General features: G+C 37.4%; 1 protein-coding gene across 1 annotated transcript; it reads right to left on the reverse strand.

Moving 5' to 3' along the window:
* Positions 1-4,127: 4,127 nt before the first annotated feature.
* On the reverse strand, positions 4,128-23,593 carry SLC22A10 (solute carrier family 22 member 10). The gene is made up of 10 exons (XM_003480686.4): positions 23,019-23,593; positions 22,215-22,318; positions 12,398-12,552; positions 11,864-12,032; positions 10,615-10,738; positions 10,036-10,151; positions 7,758-7,972; positions 6,147-6,255; positions 5,458-5,661; positions 4,128-4,204 (listed from the first exon to the last, which is right to left on the reverse strand). Exons 1-10 carry the CDS (start codon positions 23,418-23,420, stop codon positions 4,144-4,146), a joined length of 1,659 nt encoding a protein of 552 aa, XP_003480734.3. The 5' UTR covers positions 23,421-23,593; the 3' UTR covers positions 4,128-4,143.
* Between the last annotated feature and the right edge of the window lie 36 nt (positions 23,594-23,629).

Genomic DNA, 23,629 nt, shown 5'->3' on the forward strand with positions numbered 1-23,629 from the left:
GTGTTTGATTACGGTGACTCTAGTGTTTGTAAAGTGGTATCTTACAATTTTTTGATTTGCATTCCCTTAGGATTAACGAGAATGAACATAATTTTACGTTCTTATTTGCTATTTGTATAACATGTTTATATAAAAGTGTAGTAACTTAATTTTCCCATATAAAAATTGAGTTCTTGGAGTTTCTGTCATGTCTCAGTGGTTAATGAGCCCCACTAGTATCCATGAGGATACAGGTTCAATCCCTGGCCTCGCTCAGTGGGTCAAGGATCTGGCATGGCTGTGACTGCGGCGTAGGCCAGCAGCTACAGCTCCAGTTCGACCCCTAGTCTGGGAACCTCCATATGCCATGGGTGCAACCTAAAAATAAACTAACTAAATAAATAAATGAAAATTGAGTTATTTGTCAGTTTGTTATTTAGATGTAAGAGCACATTAAATATCCTGGCTAAAATTTCTCAACCCATTTTGTGGGTTACCTTTTCACTTTCTTTGTGGTATCTTTTGAAGAACAATTTTTTTAACTTCTATATAGTTCAACTCAACAAAGTTCTTATTTAAAAATCACTTGTTCTTTTAGTGTTGTGTTTATAACATCATTGTATATTCCAAAATCACGAAGATTTAGACTTATATTTTCTTCTAGGGGGTTTACATTTAGGCCTATGATTTAGTTTGAGTTTTTTTTTTTTTTTTTTTTTTTTTTTTTTTTGTCTTTTCTAGGGCTGCACCGGTGGCATATGGAGGTTCCCAGGCTAGGGGTCTAATCAGAGCTGTAGCTGCCGGCCTGCACCAGAGCTACAGCAATGCGGGATCTGAGCTGCATCTGCGACCTACACCACAGCTCATAGCAATGCCAGATCCTTAACCCACTGAGCGAGGCCAGGGATCGAACCCGCAACCTCATGGTTCCTAGTCGGATTCATTAACCACTGAGCCATGATGGGAACTCCTATTATTTCTTTTTCCTTGCTACTTGCCCTAGCTAGAAACTGGTACAATTTTGAGAAGTGGTAAGAAGGTACACTCCTGTATTGTTCTAGAAATTTGGAGGAAGCATTCAGTCTTTCATCATTTACCACGATGATGGCTGGGTCATTTTTATGTTTCCTGTTCATTTTTCCTTACTCTTTCTTTTTTTGAAATTGACTTCATTTTTTAGAGCAGTTTTTTTCTTTTTTTAAAAATTGAAATATTGTTCATTTACAGTGTTGTGTTACTTTCAGAAGTACTGCAAAGCGATTCAGTTATACACACATATATACCTATTTTTTCAGATTTTTTTCCCTTTAGGTTATTGCAAAATATTGAGTACAATTCCCCATTAGCTTCTTGTTGTTTATCTATTTTATTTATAGTACTGAGTATCTGCTAATCCTAAACTCCTAATTTATCCCTCCCTCCTTTCACCTTTGGTAACTATAAGTTTGTTTTCTATGTCTGTGTGTCTATTTCTGTTTTGTATATGTTCATTTGTATTTTTAAGATTCCACATAAAAGTGATATCATATGATATTTGTCTTTCTCTCTTTGGCTTACATCACTTAGTATGATAATCTCTAGGTCCATGTTGCTGTCGATGATATTATTTCATTCTTTCTATGACTGAATAACATTTTGTGGTATAAGTGTACCGTATCTTCTTTATCCATTCTTCTGCTGATTGACATTTAGTTTGCTTCCATGTCTTAGCTATTGTAAACAGTGCTGGAGCGAACATTGGGGTGCATGTATCTTTTTGAATTATGGTTTTCTCTGGATATTTTCCCAGGAGTGGGATTGTAGGATCATATGGTAGTTCTATTTTTAATTTTTAAAGGAACTTCCATATTGTTCTCCAAAATGGATATATCAATTTACATTCCCACCAACAGTGTAGGAGGGTTTCTTTTTCTCCCCACCCTCTTCAGCATATATTATTTGTAGACTTTTAATGATGACCATTCTGACTGGTGTGATGTAATACCTCATTGTAGTTTTGATTTGCATTTCTCTAATAACTAGCAATATTGAGCATCTTTTCATGTGTGTGTGTTTTGGTTTTGGGTTTTTGGGTCATCTGTATGTCTCCTTTGGAGAAAAACCTATTTAGGTCTTCTGCCCATTTTTTTGACTGGGTTTTTTTGGTTTTTTGAGATTGAGCTGTGACTTGTTTGTATGTTTTAGAGATTAATCCCTTGTCAGTTGCTTCATTTTCAAACATTTTCTCCCATTCTGTGGGTTGCCTTTTTAGTTTTGCTTATAGTTTCCTTTGCTGTACAAGAGCTTTTAAGTTTATTAAGTCCCATTTGTTTACTTTTGTTTTTATTTCCCTTACTCTAGGAGGTAGAGCCAAAAAGATACTGCTGCAACTTATGTCAAAAAATGTTCTACTTATGTTTTCCTCTAGGAGTTTATACTCTCTGGTCTTACACTTAGGCCTTTAACCCATTTTGAGTCTCTTTTCGTATGTGGGATTAGAGTATGCTCTAATTTCATTCTTTTATACTTAGCTGTCCAATTTTCACAGCAGCACCTATCTAAGAGACTTTTCTTCATTGTACAGTCTTGCCTCCTTTGTTGTAGATAAACTGACTATAAGAGCATGGGTTTATTTCTGGGCTCTTCTTCTGCTCCATTGATCTATGTGTCTGTTTTTATGCCAGTACAACACTTTTTTTTTTTTAATCACTATAGCTTTGTCATATAGTGTGATCCACGGAGCATCATACATCCAGTTCTGTTCTTTCTCAGGATCGTTTTGGCTATTTAGGGTCTTTTGTATTTCCATACAAAATTAAAGTTTTTTTGTCCTAGTTGCATGAAAAATGCCCTTAGAATTTTGATAGAGATTGCATTGAATCTTTACATTCCTTGGGTGGTATGGTCTTCCAGTTCATGAACGATATTAATTCTTCCAGTTCTTTCCACCTATGTGTGTCATCTTCAGTTTCTTCCATTAGCGTCTTATAGTTTTCTGAGTACAGATCTTTTATCTCCTTAGGTAGATTTATTCCTAGGATTTTATTGTTTTTGATATGATTGTAAGTAGAATTGTTTCCTTAATGTCTCTTTGTGATAGTTCATTGTTAGTGTATGGAAATGCAACAGATTTCTGTATATTAATTTTGTACCCTATAGCTTTACTGAATTCATTAATGAGCTCTAGTAGTTTTTTGGTGGCATCTTTAGAACTGTCTTTGTATAGTATTTTGTCATTTACAAACAGTGACATTACTCATTCCTTTTTAATTTAGACTGCTTTTATTTCTTTTTCTTCTCTGATTTCTGTGACTAGTACTTCCAATAGTATTTTTGAGTAAAAGCGGTGAGGGTGGGGAACACTTGTCTTATTCCTGATCTGAGAGGAACTTTTAACTTTTCACCATTGAGTATGATATTCGCTATGGGCTTATCATATAGGGCCTTTGCGAAGTTGAGGTATATTCCCTCTATACCTACTTTGCTGAGAGTTCTATCAAAAATAGATGTTGGATTATTGTCAAAAGTTTTTTCTACATCTACTGAGATGATCAAATGGTCTTTATTCTTCAGTTTGTTAATATGGTATATCACATGACTTTATTTGTGGATATTGAACCATCCTTGGGTCTCTGGGATAAATCTTACTTGATCATGATCTGTGATCCTTTTGATACATCATTGGACTCAGTTAATGCTAATATTTTGTGGAGGATTTTTGCCTCTATGTTCATCAGTGATATTGCATCTAATTTTCTTTGTCTGTGCTATCACTGTCTGGATTTGATATCAGGGTGAGGCTGGCCTCATAGAATGAATTTGGAGATGTTCTATTCTCTGCAAGGTTTTGGAATAATTTGAGAAGGATGTTAACTCTTCTGAAATTTGGTAGGATTTACCTGTGAAGCCATCTGGTTCTGGATTTTTCTTTGTTGGGAGGTTTTTAAAAATTACTGATTCAATTTTGTTACTGGTAATTGGTCTGTTTTTGTTTTCTATTTCTTCCCATTCAATCCTGGGAATTACATGTTCTCTCGTGTTTTATGTTTAATTGCAAATAATTCCATAACTATAAATGAGATTTTTTTCTAGCATATTTTATTGCCAGTTTGTAGATGTAAAGGAAAATTCCAGTTTTTTTCCTTCTTATTTTTATTTCTTCACCAGTCAGCTCATGAAATCCACTTAAAATTTTGTTACTTTTGTGTAGGAATCTTTCTCATTTATTTTTCCTGAGAATTTTTTGCTGGAACAAAAACGCAGAGACAATCAATCAGGAGCAAATTAAACAGTAAAAAACAGAAAAAATAAGATAAATGTTCTTGCCCTTCTTGAACAAGTACAAATTGATCCTCTAACCTTAACTCTTTATGATCCAATAAACTCCCTGAGGGATTGACACTCATGCTGGAGAAGGCTGTGCTGACTGTGCAGGCCCAAGAAAGCAGTTTGAAAGTTGATACTCTCACTTGGTCTCTTTAGACCTCTGGCCAAAGGCACCTTGGGAGAGTCTAGAAGTGGACTGAAAAATCTTATGGGAAACTCTCCATTTCTTATGCACTGAATTGTGTTCTCCCAAAATACATATAGTGTAGCCTTCACTCTCAGCATCTCAGAATATGAGATTTCCATATTTGGAAAGAGGATTTTTGCAGTTATAATTAATTAAGATGAGGTCATCCTGGAGTAGGGTGAGCCCCTGAACCAAATGGCTGATATTATTACACAAAGGGGATATTTGGACAGAGAGGCATGCCAGGGAGATGCCATGCAAAGACGGGAGTTATATTGACACAAGCCAGGGAACTAACGGAAGCCAGGAGGGATCTGGAACAAATCCTTCCCTAGAGCCTTCAGAGAAATCATGGCCCCGCCAACAACTTGAGCTTCCAGACTTGTGACACAATAAATTTCTACTGTTAAGTATACTCAGTTTGTGGAACTTTATTATGGAAGCACTGGGAAAAGGATACTATTTTCTTATTTAAAAATACCTTTTACCAGTTTCTTATTTTCTCTATTCTCAATCTTTCCATTAATTGTGGCAATAAAATTGCCTGAATCTTACAGGCACATATATAAGATTTATTTCTTTATCTTTTCAATAGTGTCTGTAACTCTATGCAATTGTCCTAACATTCCTTCACTGATTATCCAGTTTCTTTCCCATATATCCCAGGCTTTTATGGATTGAGAACCATGAAATACCATCATGAGGGCAGGTAGGATGTGCCCTCACAACAGAGCTAGTTATTGTCTCTTCAGCACTAAAACTACCCATGAGAACAGGGCAGAGGGGCTCTCTGCAGTCTAGATTGGAACTCACAATGGGTAGAAATGACCTTGCCACTCAGGAAAGGCAATGGCCCAAGATGGAAGTATCCCAGGCAAGGCTCAACCATCCAGAGATCTGAGGGACCCACTTGGAGTTTTGTCCATCTCACCCACAGATCCAAATCACACATTCCCTCCCAGGGGATAGATAGAAGGTTTACTCACTTATTTCGCACATCCTGGATTGTATCAAACAGAGGCAGATTTCTGGTTTCAGGTAGGAAGAAGACAACAAGACCAGCAAGGATGGGACTTACTGCATAGATGATCCAGGGCAAGGTGGGTAGATATACCGCTAGGGTCATCAAGAGAGGAGCCACTGATGACCCACTCCTACTGGCCACTATATCTAATCCCAAAGCTGTCGCCCTAAGAGGTAAACATGAATACGTAATAATCCAGTAAAAATCCACATATGTAATTTATGATATGTTTTTTATCTGATTATGGAACACAATAAAACAATTATTACATAACTGGGCTTGATGAAAAACACGTGTTTTTCTATTTGATCTGTGATTTTCTACCTGTCTTTCTCAGGATCAAAGTGTAATTGAGACCCACTGACATCATTTTAAATAGAATGTTGGTGTTACACACCAAAGCTATCCTGACACATATTCCAAAAAGTTAATGAAATGAAGCATTGAAGTACCACTTAGCACAGGACATGGTACCAATCAGCTTTTAAAATAAACTTTGACTATAACTGCTGCTATTATATTATTGCTATTACTATTGTAAATGATTGATTTATAATTAACAGAGCTTATTACGTTATTCCCACAATAAGCATCAATTAGCTTGGACAGTCCTACTTTGGGTCCTATCAGAGCATCCATAAACTCATATACCTTAGGACAGTGGGGACAAGTTCATCATAGTGGACAGAAAAACTGGTGGTGGAGGCAGCAGCAAAGGTGATTCCCACACTTGCCAAAGTCACACGCAGGGTCTGCATTTCTGGATACAGGAAGACCAGTGAGATTAAGAAAACTGTGTTGAAGGGATCAGCGTCCACCAACTTTAGGCAAGGAAAAAAGACCCTATACATTATTTGTGTGTTTAAAATGTATTGTAGAAAAATGTACAGTAGCCGATATCATGATGTTGTGAAAATAGGAAATATAACATTATCAACATGGGTTGTAAAAAGTACATAAAATTATATGGATTCACTTAAAAAAATCTTTCTGTATATCTGAGATTTTCCAGAAAAGAAGACGAAAAGGTGTGTCTGGCAGAAAATTTGCTTTCACTTAGTCATTCCAGTACTTGCTGTATCCTTACTGTAGAAGGTAGGGCTGCCATATGTACAATTATTGAGTCTAAGATTCAGCTCTAACCTTGAAGACTTCAATTTTTTCCTAGTTTTCTTGGTAATTAGGTTTTGTTAGTAATGTGAGATTTTCACTGATACAATCAGGAATGTCCCAGGTATACCTAAATGAGGGTAGATACAGCATTGTTATGGGGAGAATATGGCACCAGAGAGTAGTAAAAAGACAGGCCCACTCTAATAGTGGACTGGCTGAAGAGAAGCTAGCTCTAGATCAGTGTTTGACATAAAGAATCAAGAATGGAATCTTCTATTTGGGAAAGAAAGGCCAGAATTTGGGACCACTGGAAAATTTTGGAGAAACATTTTTTTTTTGCACAGTATAAAAAGAAATCTAATTATAGCTTTATATATTGGAAAGAACTCTATTTTAAGGGGGTAGGTCTGCATCCTTAGTGATATTCTGAGGAGCAGAGTCCATGCGAATATAAAGCCGTAAATCATATGATGGCATTGGGAGATGGTGAGGCATAATTCCCACTAGGTTTTTCCTAGTTATTGTATACATCATTCTATTACTTGTAAAGTAATCTCTCATGGAATGGGCAAGGATTTTACTCTGCTTAAACCCTGCTTGCTACTGTACACACATTCACTTCTTAAAAAGGAGGATTTTTTCATTTCCTGGAAGAGCAAGAGCTATAGTCATGGTGACCTGATGCCACGGTCACATGTGGATACATGGAGATGAGGAAGGAGACTAGTTACCAAAGCTGGTAAAGAACACCCAAGCAGAGGAGTGACCATATTGCGTCCTCACCCAGGGTTTAATTGCAAGACCTCACCCCTCCATGCTCATTATTTAAAGTGTGCGTGAATGGGCAAAAGGCAAATGAACAATTGTTGTTCTAGAGAAATGGTCCAGAAGAAATGGTACCAGTTTCCAGACACTCCCACAATGTGATGAAGACGAATACATGCCTGACCAGCCCCTCACTAACCTTTGGCTCTTTTCCCAAAAAGCTTATTAGCGGAATATCTCATAAACCATCAGATTGGTTTTGGAGAATACTTAGACCTTAACTGGAACCTTTGTGTACCTCTGACTTCTGACAAATGTGATTAATATAATCCCTGAGGAATGGGAAAAGGCATTTCCTTTCCCCAAAGTCCAGTCTTCTCTCACCTTGCGGCACAAATGTGTTGCACAAAATGGAAAGTCCCAGCAGGTACATGAAAAACATCTGGGATGGTCGACGACCCACATGATTCAGAGATAAAAGGGCAAGATAACGGGCTAAGGCAGTGAGAGCTCCAAAGATGACCTGGAACAGGAAAATGTTGCTCCCAAAGTATTGTAGATTGATAAAGATGCCATAAAAGGGTATTATGCTTGCAAATCTGTAGTGAACAAAAGAGGAAAGGCACACATCATAAGTGTAGAGCCCAGGTGTGCAGTTGATGTTTCTCTTAACCCAGGCACCAATGATCAATGTTGAAGAATAAAGGCCCAGTTTGAGTTGTATAATACTTCATTTTAAAAGTGATAGGAGTTCTCGTTGTGGCACAGAGGAAATGAATCCGACGAGGAACTGTGAGGTTGCAGGTTCAATCCCTGGCCTCGCTCAGTGGGTTAAGGGTCTGGCATTGCCGTGAGCTGTGGTTCAGGTCGCAGATGCGGCTCGGATCCCGCATTGCTGTGGCTGTGGTGTAGGCTGGCAGCTGGAGCTCCGATTCAACCCCTAGCCTGGGAACCTCCATACGCTGCCCTAAAAAGCAAAAAAAAAAAAAAAAAGTGATAAAGTTACCAAAAATGTACATAGCTGTGTATAAAAATAACATATCTTCTTTTATTCTGAGTCCCTAAGCATAGAATTGGCAGTGACTGGAAAACATAACCTGACTCAATCAGCAAACGGGATCATAGAGAGAAGCTGAATATATAAACAATAAAAATTCAAATTTATGGAAATAATTTCTGAGTGTTGTCTGTCTGCTGTCATTCTTCTCCTTCTGCAACCTCAATTCTTCCTTTTTTCCACTGACTGAAGCTGCCAAGAGATTACCCATGTCACTTTGATCTGGGAGAACAGTATCCTTAGCTGTGACACAATTCTGGGAAATTTAAAGTTCATAACTGATTTATTCGGATTAACAGAAAATGTAAGAATTCAGGAAAGCAAACTTGCACCAACTGTATCATTAGAAATAGAGTCAGAGTTTTCTGCTGGGGATCTACCTTTTACCCAAAAAGCATCTAAGGGAAAGGAATCCACTTTAATGATCTACTATACCCAGAGAGCACTAGACTTAGATGTTGCACCAGAAGAAACCATCACGGATCACAGCAATTATGGGCAACTCCTCTCTTGATCATTCTCTAAACTTTTCCTTCCAGTTTTGTTGTCTAGGATTCAGAAATGTAAGGCTGTGTCCTAGGGGATACGGAAAGGGTGAAAAAGCACAATGAAATTAAATGCAGAGGCAGTCTACTAGGATATGTCTAGGGAGAGGTAAGTTGTACAATTTAGTAGTTACTGTCTTAGGCTTGGCAGTGGATGTATATTGTCCTGTGGGCTTTTTTTTTCCTCTTAAGACTACGAAAATTCAGAATTATATTGAAAATTTCTCCTCCTGACTCTATCAAGGTATTCCCTCAAGAGTTAATGAAGAAGACTTCCACCGAAGTACTTATGCTAAGATACAAATAAACTCTATTCAAATTCAAAAATAAATACCATTGAAGTACATGAAGAAATTGTAGTTAATTCATCTAATGGAAACTAAAACACTACGGAGGAGAAACACCTACTGTCATAAGCAACAGAATGGATGAATCTTCTTGAATGAGTATGAGGAGAGGGAGCCTGTCACAGAACCTTTTATCATTTATGTTACAGTGAAGTCAAGATCAAGCAACACTCATCTATAGTAAGGGAGATCAGAACAGTTAAGGGCGTTTTTTTTTTTTTTTGTTTTGTTTTGTTTTTGGCACTGGAGAGGGTAATGAGGAGACAGTAGAGTAAGATGTGGTGGGGATAGTCGTGGCTATTTTTGTGTGAGATAGTTGAGGGGAATGTCTGGGGAATTCAAATTTTTTATCTTAATCTTGAGGTTGGTTACATTTTTACAGACATTCATTGATTTATGTATATTCCTGATCTCTTCTTGTTTCTTTTTGCATGATTTGCTTTGATTAAAACTGAAAGAAAAAGAATATTAAGTGCCCAAATCTGTACTATGACAAATTTCTCAACATTAACCTCCAGTGAAGAGAAGGATAGTATGATATTACCTAACTACCTCTTCATCGTATATTCAGTACACATGAGTCTTATTTGATGAGATTTCCTCATTTTTATTTCCAAATCAGCACCTCCCCCAACAACACTGTTATAACCTTTGAAATAAATAGATTCATGTCCCCACTCTATGAATTTCGTCAAGAATTGCATGAAGCCCACCTCACAAAGGACAGGAGACACATCCTTCTACGCAGGATGGGTGTGCGGAACAAGTCAAATAGAGTCGTTTTGGTCCGTGCTGCCTCCAGCTCCTCCTGCATGGTAGCTCTCAAACCCTTCAACAACAACAAAGATGAATCATTTGCCAACATAGCGCCATGTATTATGATGAGCACTGGCACCAAACAGGACAAGAATGATGTGTTCCCTTTCTTTGCAGTATAACATATTATACATGCAACCATAGGTGTGAACATGTTATGAAGGAGAATGTAGGGAGTTAAGGGAGACTATGGGAAATTATACAATAATTACAATATTTTGAAGATGAGGCCATAGAAGGAGGCAGAATATCCAGGAGATTACATAGGATATAAATTCAGATCAGAAATCGAACTAAAGGAATGTCCTCTAAGCTTCGTTTATATAAGATAGCCCTGAAAGAGGAGGGAACTGAGCTTTCATTCTCAACAAGCGGACCTTCTTCGAAAAGCAGTTTGTCTATCTCAATAAGGAGAAGGCATTTGTCAGTTCATGACTTCCCTCCAATCCAGGAACCACCTTCCCCGTCCTGCTCACCTCCATGTTCAGGGTGGCTTCATCATTTTTCATTCCATTTCTATGTGCAACTTTTTTAAGTTCCTTTAAGCCCTCCTCTGGTTTATTGGTTATAATCAACCACCGAGCAGATTCCACCAGCCACCTGATGAAAGGCACACAAGAGCAGTCGACTCTCTCTTTCTTAATTGTCCTTTGATTACTGACAAACATAACGCTTTCTGCCTTCCATCTATATCCACCACTTCATTTGTTGGGTTAGGAATAGAAACTTACATTCTATTATACAAATACCAGGAAAATATAAGAATGACCATTTTATGCAGCACACCTTAAAAGTGTACTACTCACAAAGGGTCAGAAATTTTGGAGTCAAATTCCCCCTGTGCTTTCTCACCAGGAGATTTTCCGAGAGTTTATGAAATTTAAGGTAGAGAGTCCTTCACATGCATAATTCTCTTCCAAAGCCTGACATGGGATCTAACCCCTTATTTATTTATAATTGCCTCAATTTTCTCATTAAAAATGGAGACAGCAAGCACATCTTTTTTTATTTTGATAATAGAATGACTTAGCATATGAGTCTGACCTGAATTACACTTTTTTTCTCATTCTGTACTCAATTCACTGTATTAAATATGTAGCCATCTCTCTGTGATCTACTAAATATGATTATCCCTAGACTGGTTTTTAAGTGTAGGGATGAAATTATCCATAAATAAATATTTATTAAAGTTATTTTAAGAGAAAGGGAGTGTTGAACACATGATGTAAATCATCTAATCTGCATGCTATATTCACTTCTGGAGACATTATGCTATTATTTTGTCAAATTGATCTATGAATAAATTTGCTGTCTTTTTTTTTGGATCCAGTTTCATCTGCAATGTAGAAAATCACTGAAAACTTCATGGTTTCCCATTTATTTCAAAATCAAACCATTAAAGGTATATTTTTTAAAAAGCACTTATATCTGTATTTGATAAAGTACTAGGGAAAATAATTTTAGAATGAGTCTATTCCTACTATACAGGGTAGGACTTAGTAAGCAAATTGGCAGAAAATACCTAGAGTTCCCAGGCAGAAAGGTAATTATTACTCCCTAGCGTAGTTCTCAAATCTCATATTTCTCAGAGTGAATAGTTGAGACATGGGTTTTTGGTGCAAACAATGAGGAAAGTTTTAGAGAATAAGGAAATCAATATATCCCAATTCAATATGCGTTTTCATCCCAGGTTCCCTTAAGACAGAGTGAGTGAGAGACTCATACCTTGAAGAGACAAAGAAGACAAAGAAAGGTATGGATATCACCAGCTGCAGGGTGCGCCATTCACGAAAGGCAAAAGCTAGTCCTCCCAGAATTATCTGTCCAATACTAATGGCAGAGGTTATCAGTGCTATTACCATGGCTTTTGACTGGGACCTTGTCCACTCTATAGCTGAGAGAAAATCCAATTGGGATATTAATGTCAGATAAGGGTAAAATATCAAGGTCAAATTCAAAGTTAAGAAATAGAGATCGGAGTTCCTGTTGTGGCTCAGTGATTAACGAATCCGACTAGGAACCATGAGGTTGCGGGTTTGATCCCTGTCCTTGCTCAGTGGGTTAAGGATCTGGCGTTGCTGTGAGCTGTGGTGTGGGTTGCAGACGTGACTCGGATCCTGCATTGCTGTGGCTCTGGCGTAGGCTGGCGGCTACAGCTCTGATTAGACCCCTAGCCTTGGGACCCTCCATGTGCTGTGGGAGAGGCCCTAGAAAATGCAAAAAGACAAAAAAAAATAGAGATCAAAATTATTGACATACTGAGCATCCAGTTATTTGTAATGATGACTGCAGCAGAACAGCCTGACCAGAAGCGTAGTAAACAGTAAATGAGGAAGGTGGGAGCAAAGGCTGTACAGGTCCCAGAGATGGCGAGCTGAAGCAAACACCATCTGAGAATCAACTTTCGGCCAAACCTAAGAAACAGAGAGAGTGGTTAGATTATGGGAGCAATGATAATTTGTGGCAAAAATTAAGGAAACATAAATAGACTTCTATATCAAAACCTCATGGGAACTACAAACCAAAAATCTACAATATGTACACCCACAAAACAGAAAGAGTAATCCAAACACAACACTAGATATATTTATCGAATCACAAGAAAAGAGAACATAAGAGGAAAAGAAGAAAAAAGGCCTACAAAAACAAATCCAATGCAATTTAAAAAGGCATTAAGATTTACCATCACATCAATAAGAATGAAATATTTAGGAATAAACCTACCTAAAGACACATAAGATCTGTACTCTGAAAACTATAAGACGCTGATGAAAGAAATCAAAGATGCCATAAATAGATGGAAAGACATACCATGCTCTTGGATTGGAAAGACACAGCATGCTCTTGGGTTGGAAGAATCAATATTGTCAAAATGACTGTACTGCCCAAGGTGATCTACAGATTCAATGTAATCCCCATCAAATTACCAAGGATCTCTTTCACAGAACTAGAACAAAATATTTTAAAGTTTGTTTGGAAGCACAAAAGACCCAGAATATCCAAAGCCACCCTGAAAAAGAAAAAATGGAGCTGGAGGAATCAGGTTCCCTGACTTCAGACTCTACCACAAAGCAACAGTCATCAAAACCATACAGCACTGGCACAAAGACAGAAATATAGATCAGTGGAACTGGATAGAAAGCCCAGAATTAAACCCACGCACCTATAGTCAACTAATCAATGACAAAGGAGGCAAGAATATGCAATGGAGAAAAGACAGCACCTTCAATAAGTGGCACTGGGAAAACTGGGCAGCCACATGTAAAAGAATGAAATGAGAACACTTCCTAATAACATACACAAAAATAAACTCAAAATGGAGAAAAGAAATCAATAAGCCAACAGAGATCCTAAATGACACAATAGAAAAGTTAGACTTAACTGACATTTTCAGGACATTACATCTGAAAAAATCAGAATATACATTCTTCTCAAGTGCACATGGAACATTCTCAAAGATTGATCACATACTGGGGCACAAAGCTAACCTCAACAAATTTTAGAGTTTAGAAATTATTTTAAGTATCTTCTCTGACCACAATGGCATGAAACTAGAAATCAACCACAGGAAAAGAAATGAGAAAAAACTTACTACTTGGAGACTAAACAACATACTACTAAAAACCCCATGGGTCAATGACAAAATCAAGATGGAAATTAAAAAATACCTCAAGACAGATCCTGCTGAGTAGCATTGAGAACTATGTCTAGATACTCATGTTGCAACAGAACAGAGGATGGGGGGGAAAAACATATACATGTAAGGATAACTTGATCCCCTTTCTGTACAGTGGGAAAAAAAAATACCTCAAGACAAATGATAATGAAGACACGACCACTGAAAATCTATGGGATACCACAAAAGCAGTCCACAGAGAGAAATTCATAACAATACAGGCCTTCCTCCAAAAATAAGAAAGATCTCAAAACAAGAAGAGGAGAGAAAAAACCCAATTAAACAAAATCAGAAATGAAAAAGAAGTCACAACAGATACTACAGAAATACACAAAACCATGCGAGAATACTATGAACAATTGTATGCCAACAAATTTGACAACCTAGAAGAAATGGACAACTTTCTAGAGACTTACAGCTCACCAAAACTGAATCAAGAAGAAACAGATCAACTGAACAGACCCGATCACTAGCACTGAAATTGAATATGTCATAAAAACACTCCCTACAAATAAAAGTCCAGGACCAGATGGCTTCACAGGTGAATTCTACCAAACATACAGAGGAATTTATACCCATCCTCCTTAAACTTTTTCAAAAGGTTGAAGAAGAAGGAACACTCCCAAAGACATTCTATGATGCCACCATCACCCTAATTCCAAAACCAGACAAAGATACCACCAAAAAAGAAAACTATAGGCCACTATCTTCGATGAACATAGACGCAAAAAATTCTCAATAAAATTTTAGCCAACCAAGTTCAACAACATACAAAAAAGATCATATGCCACGACCAAGTGGGATTCATCCCAGGTTCACAAGGATGGTTCAACATACAAACATCAATCAACGTCATACACCACATTAACAAAAGAAAAGTAAAAAACCACATGATCATCTCAATAGATGCAGAGAAAGCATTTGACAAAGTCCAATATCCATTCATGATCAAAACTCTTACCAAAGTGGGTATAGAGGGAACATACCTTAACATAATAAAAGCCATTTATGACAAAGCCACAGCAAACATAATATTCAGTGGAGAAAAGCTGCAAGCCTTCCCACTAAAATCTGGAACAAGATAAGGATGCCCACTCTCACCACTGTTATCCCAGATAGTTCTGGAAGTCCTAGCCACAGCAATCAGACAAACAAAAGAAATAAAAGGCATCCAAATAGTTAGAGAAGAGGTAAAACTGTCACTTTATGCAGATCACATGATACTGTATATACATACGTATATATGTGTATATGTGTGTATATATATATATAAAACCCTAAGGACTCAACCCAAGAACTACTTGAACTGATCAACAAATAGAGCAAAATAGCATGATATAAGATTAACATTCAGAAATCAGTCACATTTCTGGATACTAACGATGAAATATTAGAAAAGGAATACAAAAATATAATACCTCTTAAAATTGCACCCCAAAAAATCAAATACCTGGGAATACACCTGACCAAGGAGGTAAAGACTTATATGCTGAGAAATATAAAACATTAATCAAGGAAATTAAAGAGGATTCAAAGAAATATTCCATGTTCAAAGACATTCCATGTTCATGGGTTGGAAAAATTAATATTGTAAAAATGGCCGTACTACCCAAAGCAATCTACAGATTCAATGCAATCCCTATCAAATTACCCATGACATTTTTCACAGAACTAGTACAAACAATCCAAAAATTTATATGGAACCACAAAAGACTCAGAATTGCCAAAGCAATCCTGAGGAACAAAAACCAAGCAGGAGGTATAACTCTCAGACTTCAGGCAATATTACAGAGCCACAATAATCAAGACAGTGTGGTACTGGTACCAAAACAGACAGACAGACCAATGGAACAGAACAGAGAACACAGAAATAAACCCAGACACCTATGGTCAATTAATCTTTGACAAAGGAAGCAAGAACTTAAAATGGGAAAAAGACAGTCTTTTCAACAAGCATTGCTGGGAAACCTGGATAGCTGCCTGCGAATCAATGAAACTAGAACACACCTTCACACCATGCACGAAAATAAACTCTAAATGGCTTAAAGACTTAAACATCAGACAAGGCACCATCAAACTCCTAGAAGAGAACACAGGCAAAACATTCTCTGACATCAACCTTACAAATATTTTCTCAGGTCAGGCTCCCAAGGCAACAGAAATAAAAGCAAAAATAAACCAATGAGACCTAATCAAACTCACAAGCTTTTACACAGCAAAGGAAACCATAAAAAAAAAAGATAACTTACAGAATGGGAGAAAATACTTTCAAACAATGCAACTGACAAGGACTTAATCTCTAAATTATACAAGCAACTTATGCAACTCAACAGCAAAACAGCCAACAACCCACATAGGTTCAAAGTGAAGGGATGGGAAAAGGGTCTCTACACAAAAGGAAATCAAAATAGAACAAAGGTAGTTATACTCGTAGCAGACAAAATACACCTTAAGTCAAAGAAACAGGAATAAGAGAAAAGAAGGTCATTGTATAGTGGAAAGGGGGTCAATTCATCAAGATGTATCAATCATAAATAATTATGGTCCTAATATCAGAGCACCTAAATATATTAAGGAATACATTTATGAAGGGAGAAATAGACAACAAAACGACAATAGTAGAGGACTTCAAGACCCCATCTTTAACAATGGATAGATCATCCAGACTGCAAACCAATAAGAAAGCAATGGGCTTGAACAAATTGCCCCAACAGATACATAGAACATGTCATTCAACAACAGCAGAATAGACATTCTTTTCAAGTGAATAGCAAACATTTGCAAATGCATGCTAGATCGCAAAAAAAGTCTTAGCAAATTTAAGAAGATGGAAATTATATCAAGCGCCTTTGTAACTACAACAGAATGAAGCTAGAAATAACAGAAGGAAAGCTGAAAGATTACATATACATAAGAATTAAACCACTGAAAAACCAGTGGAACAAAACAAAACAAAACAAAAACCCAAAAGTGAAACAAAAAAACTTGAAGCAAAAAATGATAACACAACATAGCAAACCCTATGAAATGCTGCAAAAGCAGTTCTAGGAGTGAAGTATTTAGCAATAAAAGCCTACATTAAGAAAAAATAAAACTCCCAAATAACATTAATTTGCACTTTAAGGAATTGGAAAAGAGAAAAAAAACTAAGCCTGAAGTTAGCAGAAGAAAGGAAATAGCAGAAATAAATGAAATAAAAACCAAGAAAACAATAGAAAACATCAATAAAACCTAAAGATGATTTTTGAGAATGTAAAAAAAAAATTGAGAAACTTATCTAGACTAAGAAAATGAGGAATTCCTGTTGTGGCTCAGTGGAAACAAATCTGACTAGTATCCATGAGGACACAGGTTTGATCCCTAGCCTTGTTCAGTGGGTTAAGGATCCAGCATTGCCATAAGCTGTGGTGTAGGTTGCAGACGCAGCTTGGATCTGGCTTGCATTGCTATGGCTGTGGTCTTGCCCAGCGCTACAGCTCCAATTTGACCCCTAGCCTGGGAATCTCCATATGCCACTGCTGCAGCCCTAAAAAAACCACCAAAAAAAAAATTAAAAATGAAAGCTGATACCACAGAAATACAAAGGATTATCAGCAACTACTACAGCTATTTATAAAGAACAAAGTGGGTAACCTAGAATAAATGGATAAATTCATATAAACATATAACCTATCAAGACAGAACCATTAAGAACTAGAATATCCAAAAACACCAATAATGATGGAGATTGAATCACTAATTAAAACACTCAAGTCCCCCAAAGAAAAATATCCAAAATATTTAAACAGCTCATATAACTCAATATCAAAAATGTAAATAACCCAGTTTTAAAAATGGGTAGAAGACCTGAATGGACAGTTTTCCAAAGCAGACAAACAGACGGCCAACAGCCACCTGAAAAGATACTTGACACTGCTAATCATCAGAGAAAAGCAAATCGAAACCATAATGAGATAACACCTCACACCTCACACCTACTAAATACCTATCATGAAATAGACCTGAATAACAACTTTGGGGAAAGTATGGAGAAAAGGGAACTTTTTATCCAGTGTTTGTGAGAATATAATTTGGTGCAGAAACTAGGTAAAACAGTACAAAGATTCCTTAAAAAAACTAAAAATAGAACTACCATATGACCCAGCAATACCACTTCTGGGTACATATCTGAAAAAACAAAAACACTAATTCAAAGAGATAAATGCATATAAATGTTCATAGCAATGCTACTTACAATAACAAATATATGAAAGTAACTTGTGTTCCTCAACAGATAAGTGAATAAAGAAGATATGGTGTGTGTGTGTAAAAAAAAATTCATATTACACACACACACACACACACACACACACACACTGGAATATTACTCAGCCACAAAAAAGAAAGAAATTCTACAATTTGCAACAATGTAGATGGACTTACAGAGTATTACGCTTAGTGAAATGTCAGAGAAAGACAAATACTCTGTGTTATCACTTATACGTGGAATTTTAAAAATGCAAATGAATGTATGAAATTAAACAGAAACAGACTCACAGATACAGAGAACAAACTAGCTGTTACCAGTGAAGAACGGGAAGGGACATGTGGCAAGATAGGGGATGAGATAAAGAGATTTAAACTACTATGAATAAAATAAGCCACAAGCGTATACTGTATAGAACAGGGAAATGTAATCATTGTTTTGTCATAATTTTAAATGGGGTATGATCTATAAAAACATTGCATCACAATTTCGTGTACCTAAAACTAATATAATAGTGTAAATTAAGTATATTCAAATTTTTTGAAAAGGACCAGAAGAATACTTCCAAATGTTTAAAGAAGAATAAACACCAACTCTTCTCATTCATTTCTGAAAATCTGAAGCAGAAGTTACACTCCCAAACATTTTAGAAGGCCTCCTTTTTTCCAGATATCAAAATCAGATAAGGATGCTGAAAGAAAACTACTGGCCAACATCTGTGGTGAATATAGATGCAAAAAGTTCTCAATAAATTATTAGCAAGCCAGATTCAACAGGTTATGAAAAGTATCATACACCACAATCACGAGGGATTCATCCCTAGGATGCAAGGAGTTCAACATATTGCGATTCGATATATGTGATAAACCATAGTAAAGGAATGAAAGATAAAAGTCATTGATTCTTTCAAAAGATGAAGGAAAAGCCAGTTGACATAATATAAATATTTTTGTAATAAAAAATGCTCAGTTAATTAGGTGTGGAAGGAATGTAACTCAACATAATAAAGGCTCTATATGACAAGTCTTCAGATAACATTGAACTCAGTAGTGATAGTTTGATGCTTTTCCAGGTTCAGGGACTAAAAAGGGTGCCCACTTAAACTACTCCTATCAACATAATCCTGGAAGCCCTAGTCAGCATTATCAGGCAAGAAAAAGAAGTAAAAGGCATCCAAATTGGAAAAGTGGAATTATATTTTCTTTGCTTATGGATCATAGGCAACGTGTATAGAAAATCCTGAAGACTCAACTAAAATTTTTGTCAGAACTAATCTACAAATTCAGTAAAGTTGCAGGATACAAAATCAACATACAGAAATCAAATGCATTTCTACACACCAACAATGAAATATATGAAAAATTAATAAAAGATCTCATTTACCATAGCATCGAAAACAATAAAATAATGAAGTTTAAATTTAACCAAGGAGATGAAAGATCTGCACGCTGCAAACAATAATATGTTGATGAAAGAAATTGAAGAAGTCACAAATAAGTGGAAATATAACCCATGTTCAGGGGTCGGAAAAATTAATATTTTTTAAATGAAGCCATCTATAGATTCAGTGCAATCTCTATCAAAATTCCAATGGCACTTTCCACAGAAATAGGAAAAACTAGCCTGAACTTTGTGTGAAATTGCGAATGACCCTAAACAGCCAAAGCAATCTTCACAAAGAAGACCCAAGCCAGAAGCATCACACTTTCTGATTTCAAACAATGCCACAGAGTTATAGGGATAAAAACAGTATGGTACTGACATAAAATAGACCTATAAACGAATAGAAAAGAATCATGATCCCACAAATTCGCCCTTCAGATGCCGCATGTAATAAAGGAACCAATAACCATCTCTTCAGTAATGATGGACAATCACATAAAGAAGAATGAAATTGGACCCTTACACACACAATTCAAAAAAATTCACCCAGGAGTTCCCGTCGTGACGCAGTGGTTAACGAATCCGACCAGGAACCATGAGGTTGCGGGTTCGGTCCCTGCCCTTGCTCAGTGGGTTGACGATCCGGCGTTGCCGTGAGCTGTGGTGTAGGTCGCAGACACGGCTCGGATCCCGCGTTGCTGTGGCTCTGGCGTAGGCTGGTGGCTATAGCTGCGATTCGACCCCTAGCCCGGGAACCTCCATATGCCGCGGGAGCGGCCCAAAGAAATAGCAAAAAAGACCAAAAAAAAAAAAAAAATTCACTCAGAATGGATTAAAGTCTTAAATATTATCCTGGAGTTCCCATGGTGGCACAGCAGAAACAAATCTGACTAGGAACCTCCATGTGTCGTGGGTGCGGCCCTAAAAAAGCCAAAAAATAAAATGAGGTAAAAATAAAGACTTAAACATTATCCCAAAACAGTAAATCTTCTGGAAAAAAAAAAAAAAACATAAGGAAAAACTTCCCTGACAGTGGTCCTGACAACAGTTTTTTTTAAGGTATAGCAGCCATCCAAACTGTTGCGAAGATATCACAGTTGCTTTGAGTTGTTTTCTCTGATGGTTAGTGAGGGTGAGTGTCTTTGGCATGCCCGCGGACTGGTTCTAGGTCTTCTTTGGAAACATACCTATCGAGTTCCTTCACCCACTTAAAAAAAAAAATCATGTTATTTATGGGTTTTTGCTATTGGTTGTCGTAGTTCTCTGTATATTTTGGACATTAATTCTTTGTCTGTTATAGGACTTTCAAATATTTTCTCCCATTATGCAGGTTTCCTTTTCATTTTGTTGATCATTTCCTTTGCTGTGCAGAAGTTCTTGGTTTTACATAATCCCTCTTATATATTTTTGGTTTTGTGGCCGCTATCCACAAATTATTTTTTGGTTCAAAATCTTTAGCGTAGCAAAAAGGCTCCTTCTTCCTCACCAAGATTTCCACTCTTACCTCCTGTCATAACCATCCACTCCCCCCACACGACCCCATATATTCCCTTCTGCCCGTCTACACGGATCAATCAGCCTTTTGTTGTGATTCAAAATAAAGGGCTTGGTCAGAAAACTGGTCAAAAAGAACACTCTGACCCTGAAATTTTTATGAATTACATTGAGGGGATCCATTCAGAGTTCACAATGTTCAGTTATAAGATTAAAAGATGTTAGGCTCATAAATGACAGGGGAAAATTTAAGCCTCCCATTTGCCCTGTAGGATACTTGAGTGTGTGTCTGTCATGGTCGTCCTCTTACTTTCAGGAGACAACAGCTGCAGGATAACCTCAACTTCTCAATCCAGAAATTATGACGCCTGAGTTCTATGGATTAGTTGACTTATATTGCTGAACGTTTACCTCTAATGAGACTTTTTTTTTTTTTACAAGATCAAACACCCACGTTACAACCACAATTATTTCTTTTTTTTTTTTTTTTTTAACTTTTGTCTTTTTAGGGCCACACCCACAGCATGTGGAGGTTCCCAGGCTAGGGGTCTAATCGGAGCTACAGCTGCCAGCCTACACCACAGCCACAGCAACGCCAGATCTGAGCCACATCTGCAACCTACACCACAGCTCATGGCAATGCCAGATCCTTAACCCATTGAGCAAGGCCAGGGGTCGAACCCGTAATCTCATGGTTCCTAGTCGGATTCATTTTCACCGCGCCATGATAGGAACTACCACAATTATTTCTTAATCCAGTTCCAGTACCATCTCTCTAAGGACCCAGGTTTTATAGAAATGCCTACTAATTACATTGGGGTAACCATGGCATGAGGACCAGTGTGAAAACCCATAAGCATTTAGCTCACTGAGGCCATCAGGGAATTAACACAGAAGCCATGACAAAGGCCTACAATGCTGTTTCTTCAAAAATGCAGAAGCTTCCGCCTTGAAACCCCTTACTTTCACTTTCCATTGCTAACTCCTTCTCATCCTTATAAATGAAGTTACAGTAACTTGAGTCTCTATTTTCAAATGCCCCTAAATCTGATAGTGATGCCATTCCTATGCCCAGTACAGAGAGCTCTGTGGCAACAAAATAGCATTTATCATGAGTCAAATTCTACACGTCCATCTACAGCTCCCTGGGAACCAAGGCAACTCACAACAGTATAAACAGTATATTGGAACTTAATAAAAAAAACTTTATAAAAAAGTTAATTATAAACACTGAAAACGCCGGAGAAGCAGGGCAGGAGAGATGTGGAGACACTCACCTGTCTGAGAAGTGGCCATATATGAGGCCTCCCACCAACATTCCAGCCAAGAATAGGAACTGAGCCACTGATTTCTGAAACTGATAATCACATACAAGGTCCCACTGGAAGAGAAGGAAGCCAGCGCGAGGAGCTTCTCAGCATCTCGTAGTCTGTTAATGTTCACTCAGTCCAACAACCCTCAGTGGACACACTCTGCTTTCCCTTGACTACATTAAATCATGTGCATCGTTCAAGTCTCAAGTTGAGCATGGCTCTTCTAGAAATGCTCAATTAAATCCTCCAGATTATGTCATGACCATTCTTTATAATCAGTTAGTACAGCATTTGTTCTCAATCTTAACCACACATTGGAAACATTTGAGGGTTTTTTTTTGTTTTTGTTTTTGTTTTTGTTTTTGTTTTTGTTTTTGTTTTTATCACTTGTGCCTAGATTTCACACCAGGGCATGGAATTTTTTTTTTAATTAATACAAATGGTTCCAATTTGCAACTGGGCTAAGAGCAAGCAACCAAGAATAATTTTCAACAATTATATCAAATACTAACTTCTCTAACCATCAATCTTCACATTAAATTCAAACTTTCAGAGCATAAAGTTTATATCTAGTTTGTTTGTTTCACTGTGTTCAATTGTCATGTAAGTGCTTGGCAGTTAAAAAGGCAAACAATCACTAAAGGCTGAAAGAATGAAAGTGAGCAGACAACACTAGCTATTCAGTAACTGAAGACTTGAATCATATTTATTTTATGTTATTCTACACACCTAGACCTTGTACTCAGAAAAAAACAAATGGTCCTTTACCTCAGTCACGATGGTGGAGGAGAAGAAGCTTTGGTCATACACCCAGCCGTCCACACAGGGCTCCGTGTCCAGGTCAGTCACGTTGGGGAAGGTCCCACTCAGGTGAAGGAGCTGCCACTGGGGGTGGAGGAAGCGACGACACTTCTCCGGCTTCAAGTTTGAGTCCAGGGGGATGTAGATTCTCAGGAGGACATCAGGGCTGAGGGTCCCAGTGGCATTATCAGACATAGTGTCATTGTCGAGAATGTGGACCCAGCAACGATGACCAGGAATGGCCGCTGTGAAGTTCTCCAACAGTATGTGACAGGCTAATATCATGACAGGGGGGAGAACTAAAAACAGCTGAAGGATCTGGAATTTCCCCATGCCACCAGCTTCATTCAGGAGCTCCTCAAAGGCCATTGTGAACAGATGACCTTCAAGAAAAGTCACAATGACTTTATGGAGATAAGTTCCAAGGGAGAAAAAAAGTTTTCTTTCATTAATTCACGCTGTCTATGTGACTTCACACCAGTTTCTCATCAACGGGTCCTGTCACCTTACTGTCACAACAGAGCAGTGGAAGCAATTTCCCCAGTTTTTTTGGAATCACAGGGTATTAGTTTTCGGTG

Source organism: Sus scrofa, chromosome 2, assembly GCF_054392235.1.
Source record: "Sus scrofa isolate SSC_HxYL_T2T_F1_AM1 chromosome 2, Sscrofa_HxYL_maternal_Yorkshire_Landrace_v2.0, whole genome shotgun sequence".
NCBI lineage: Eukaryota > Metazoa > Chordata > Mammalia > Artiodactyla > Suidae > Sus > Sus scrofa.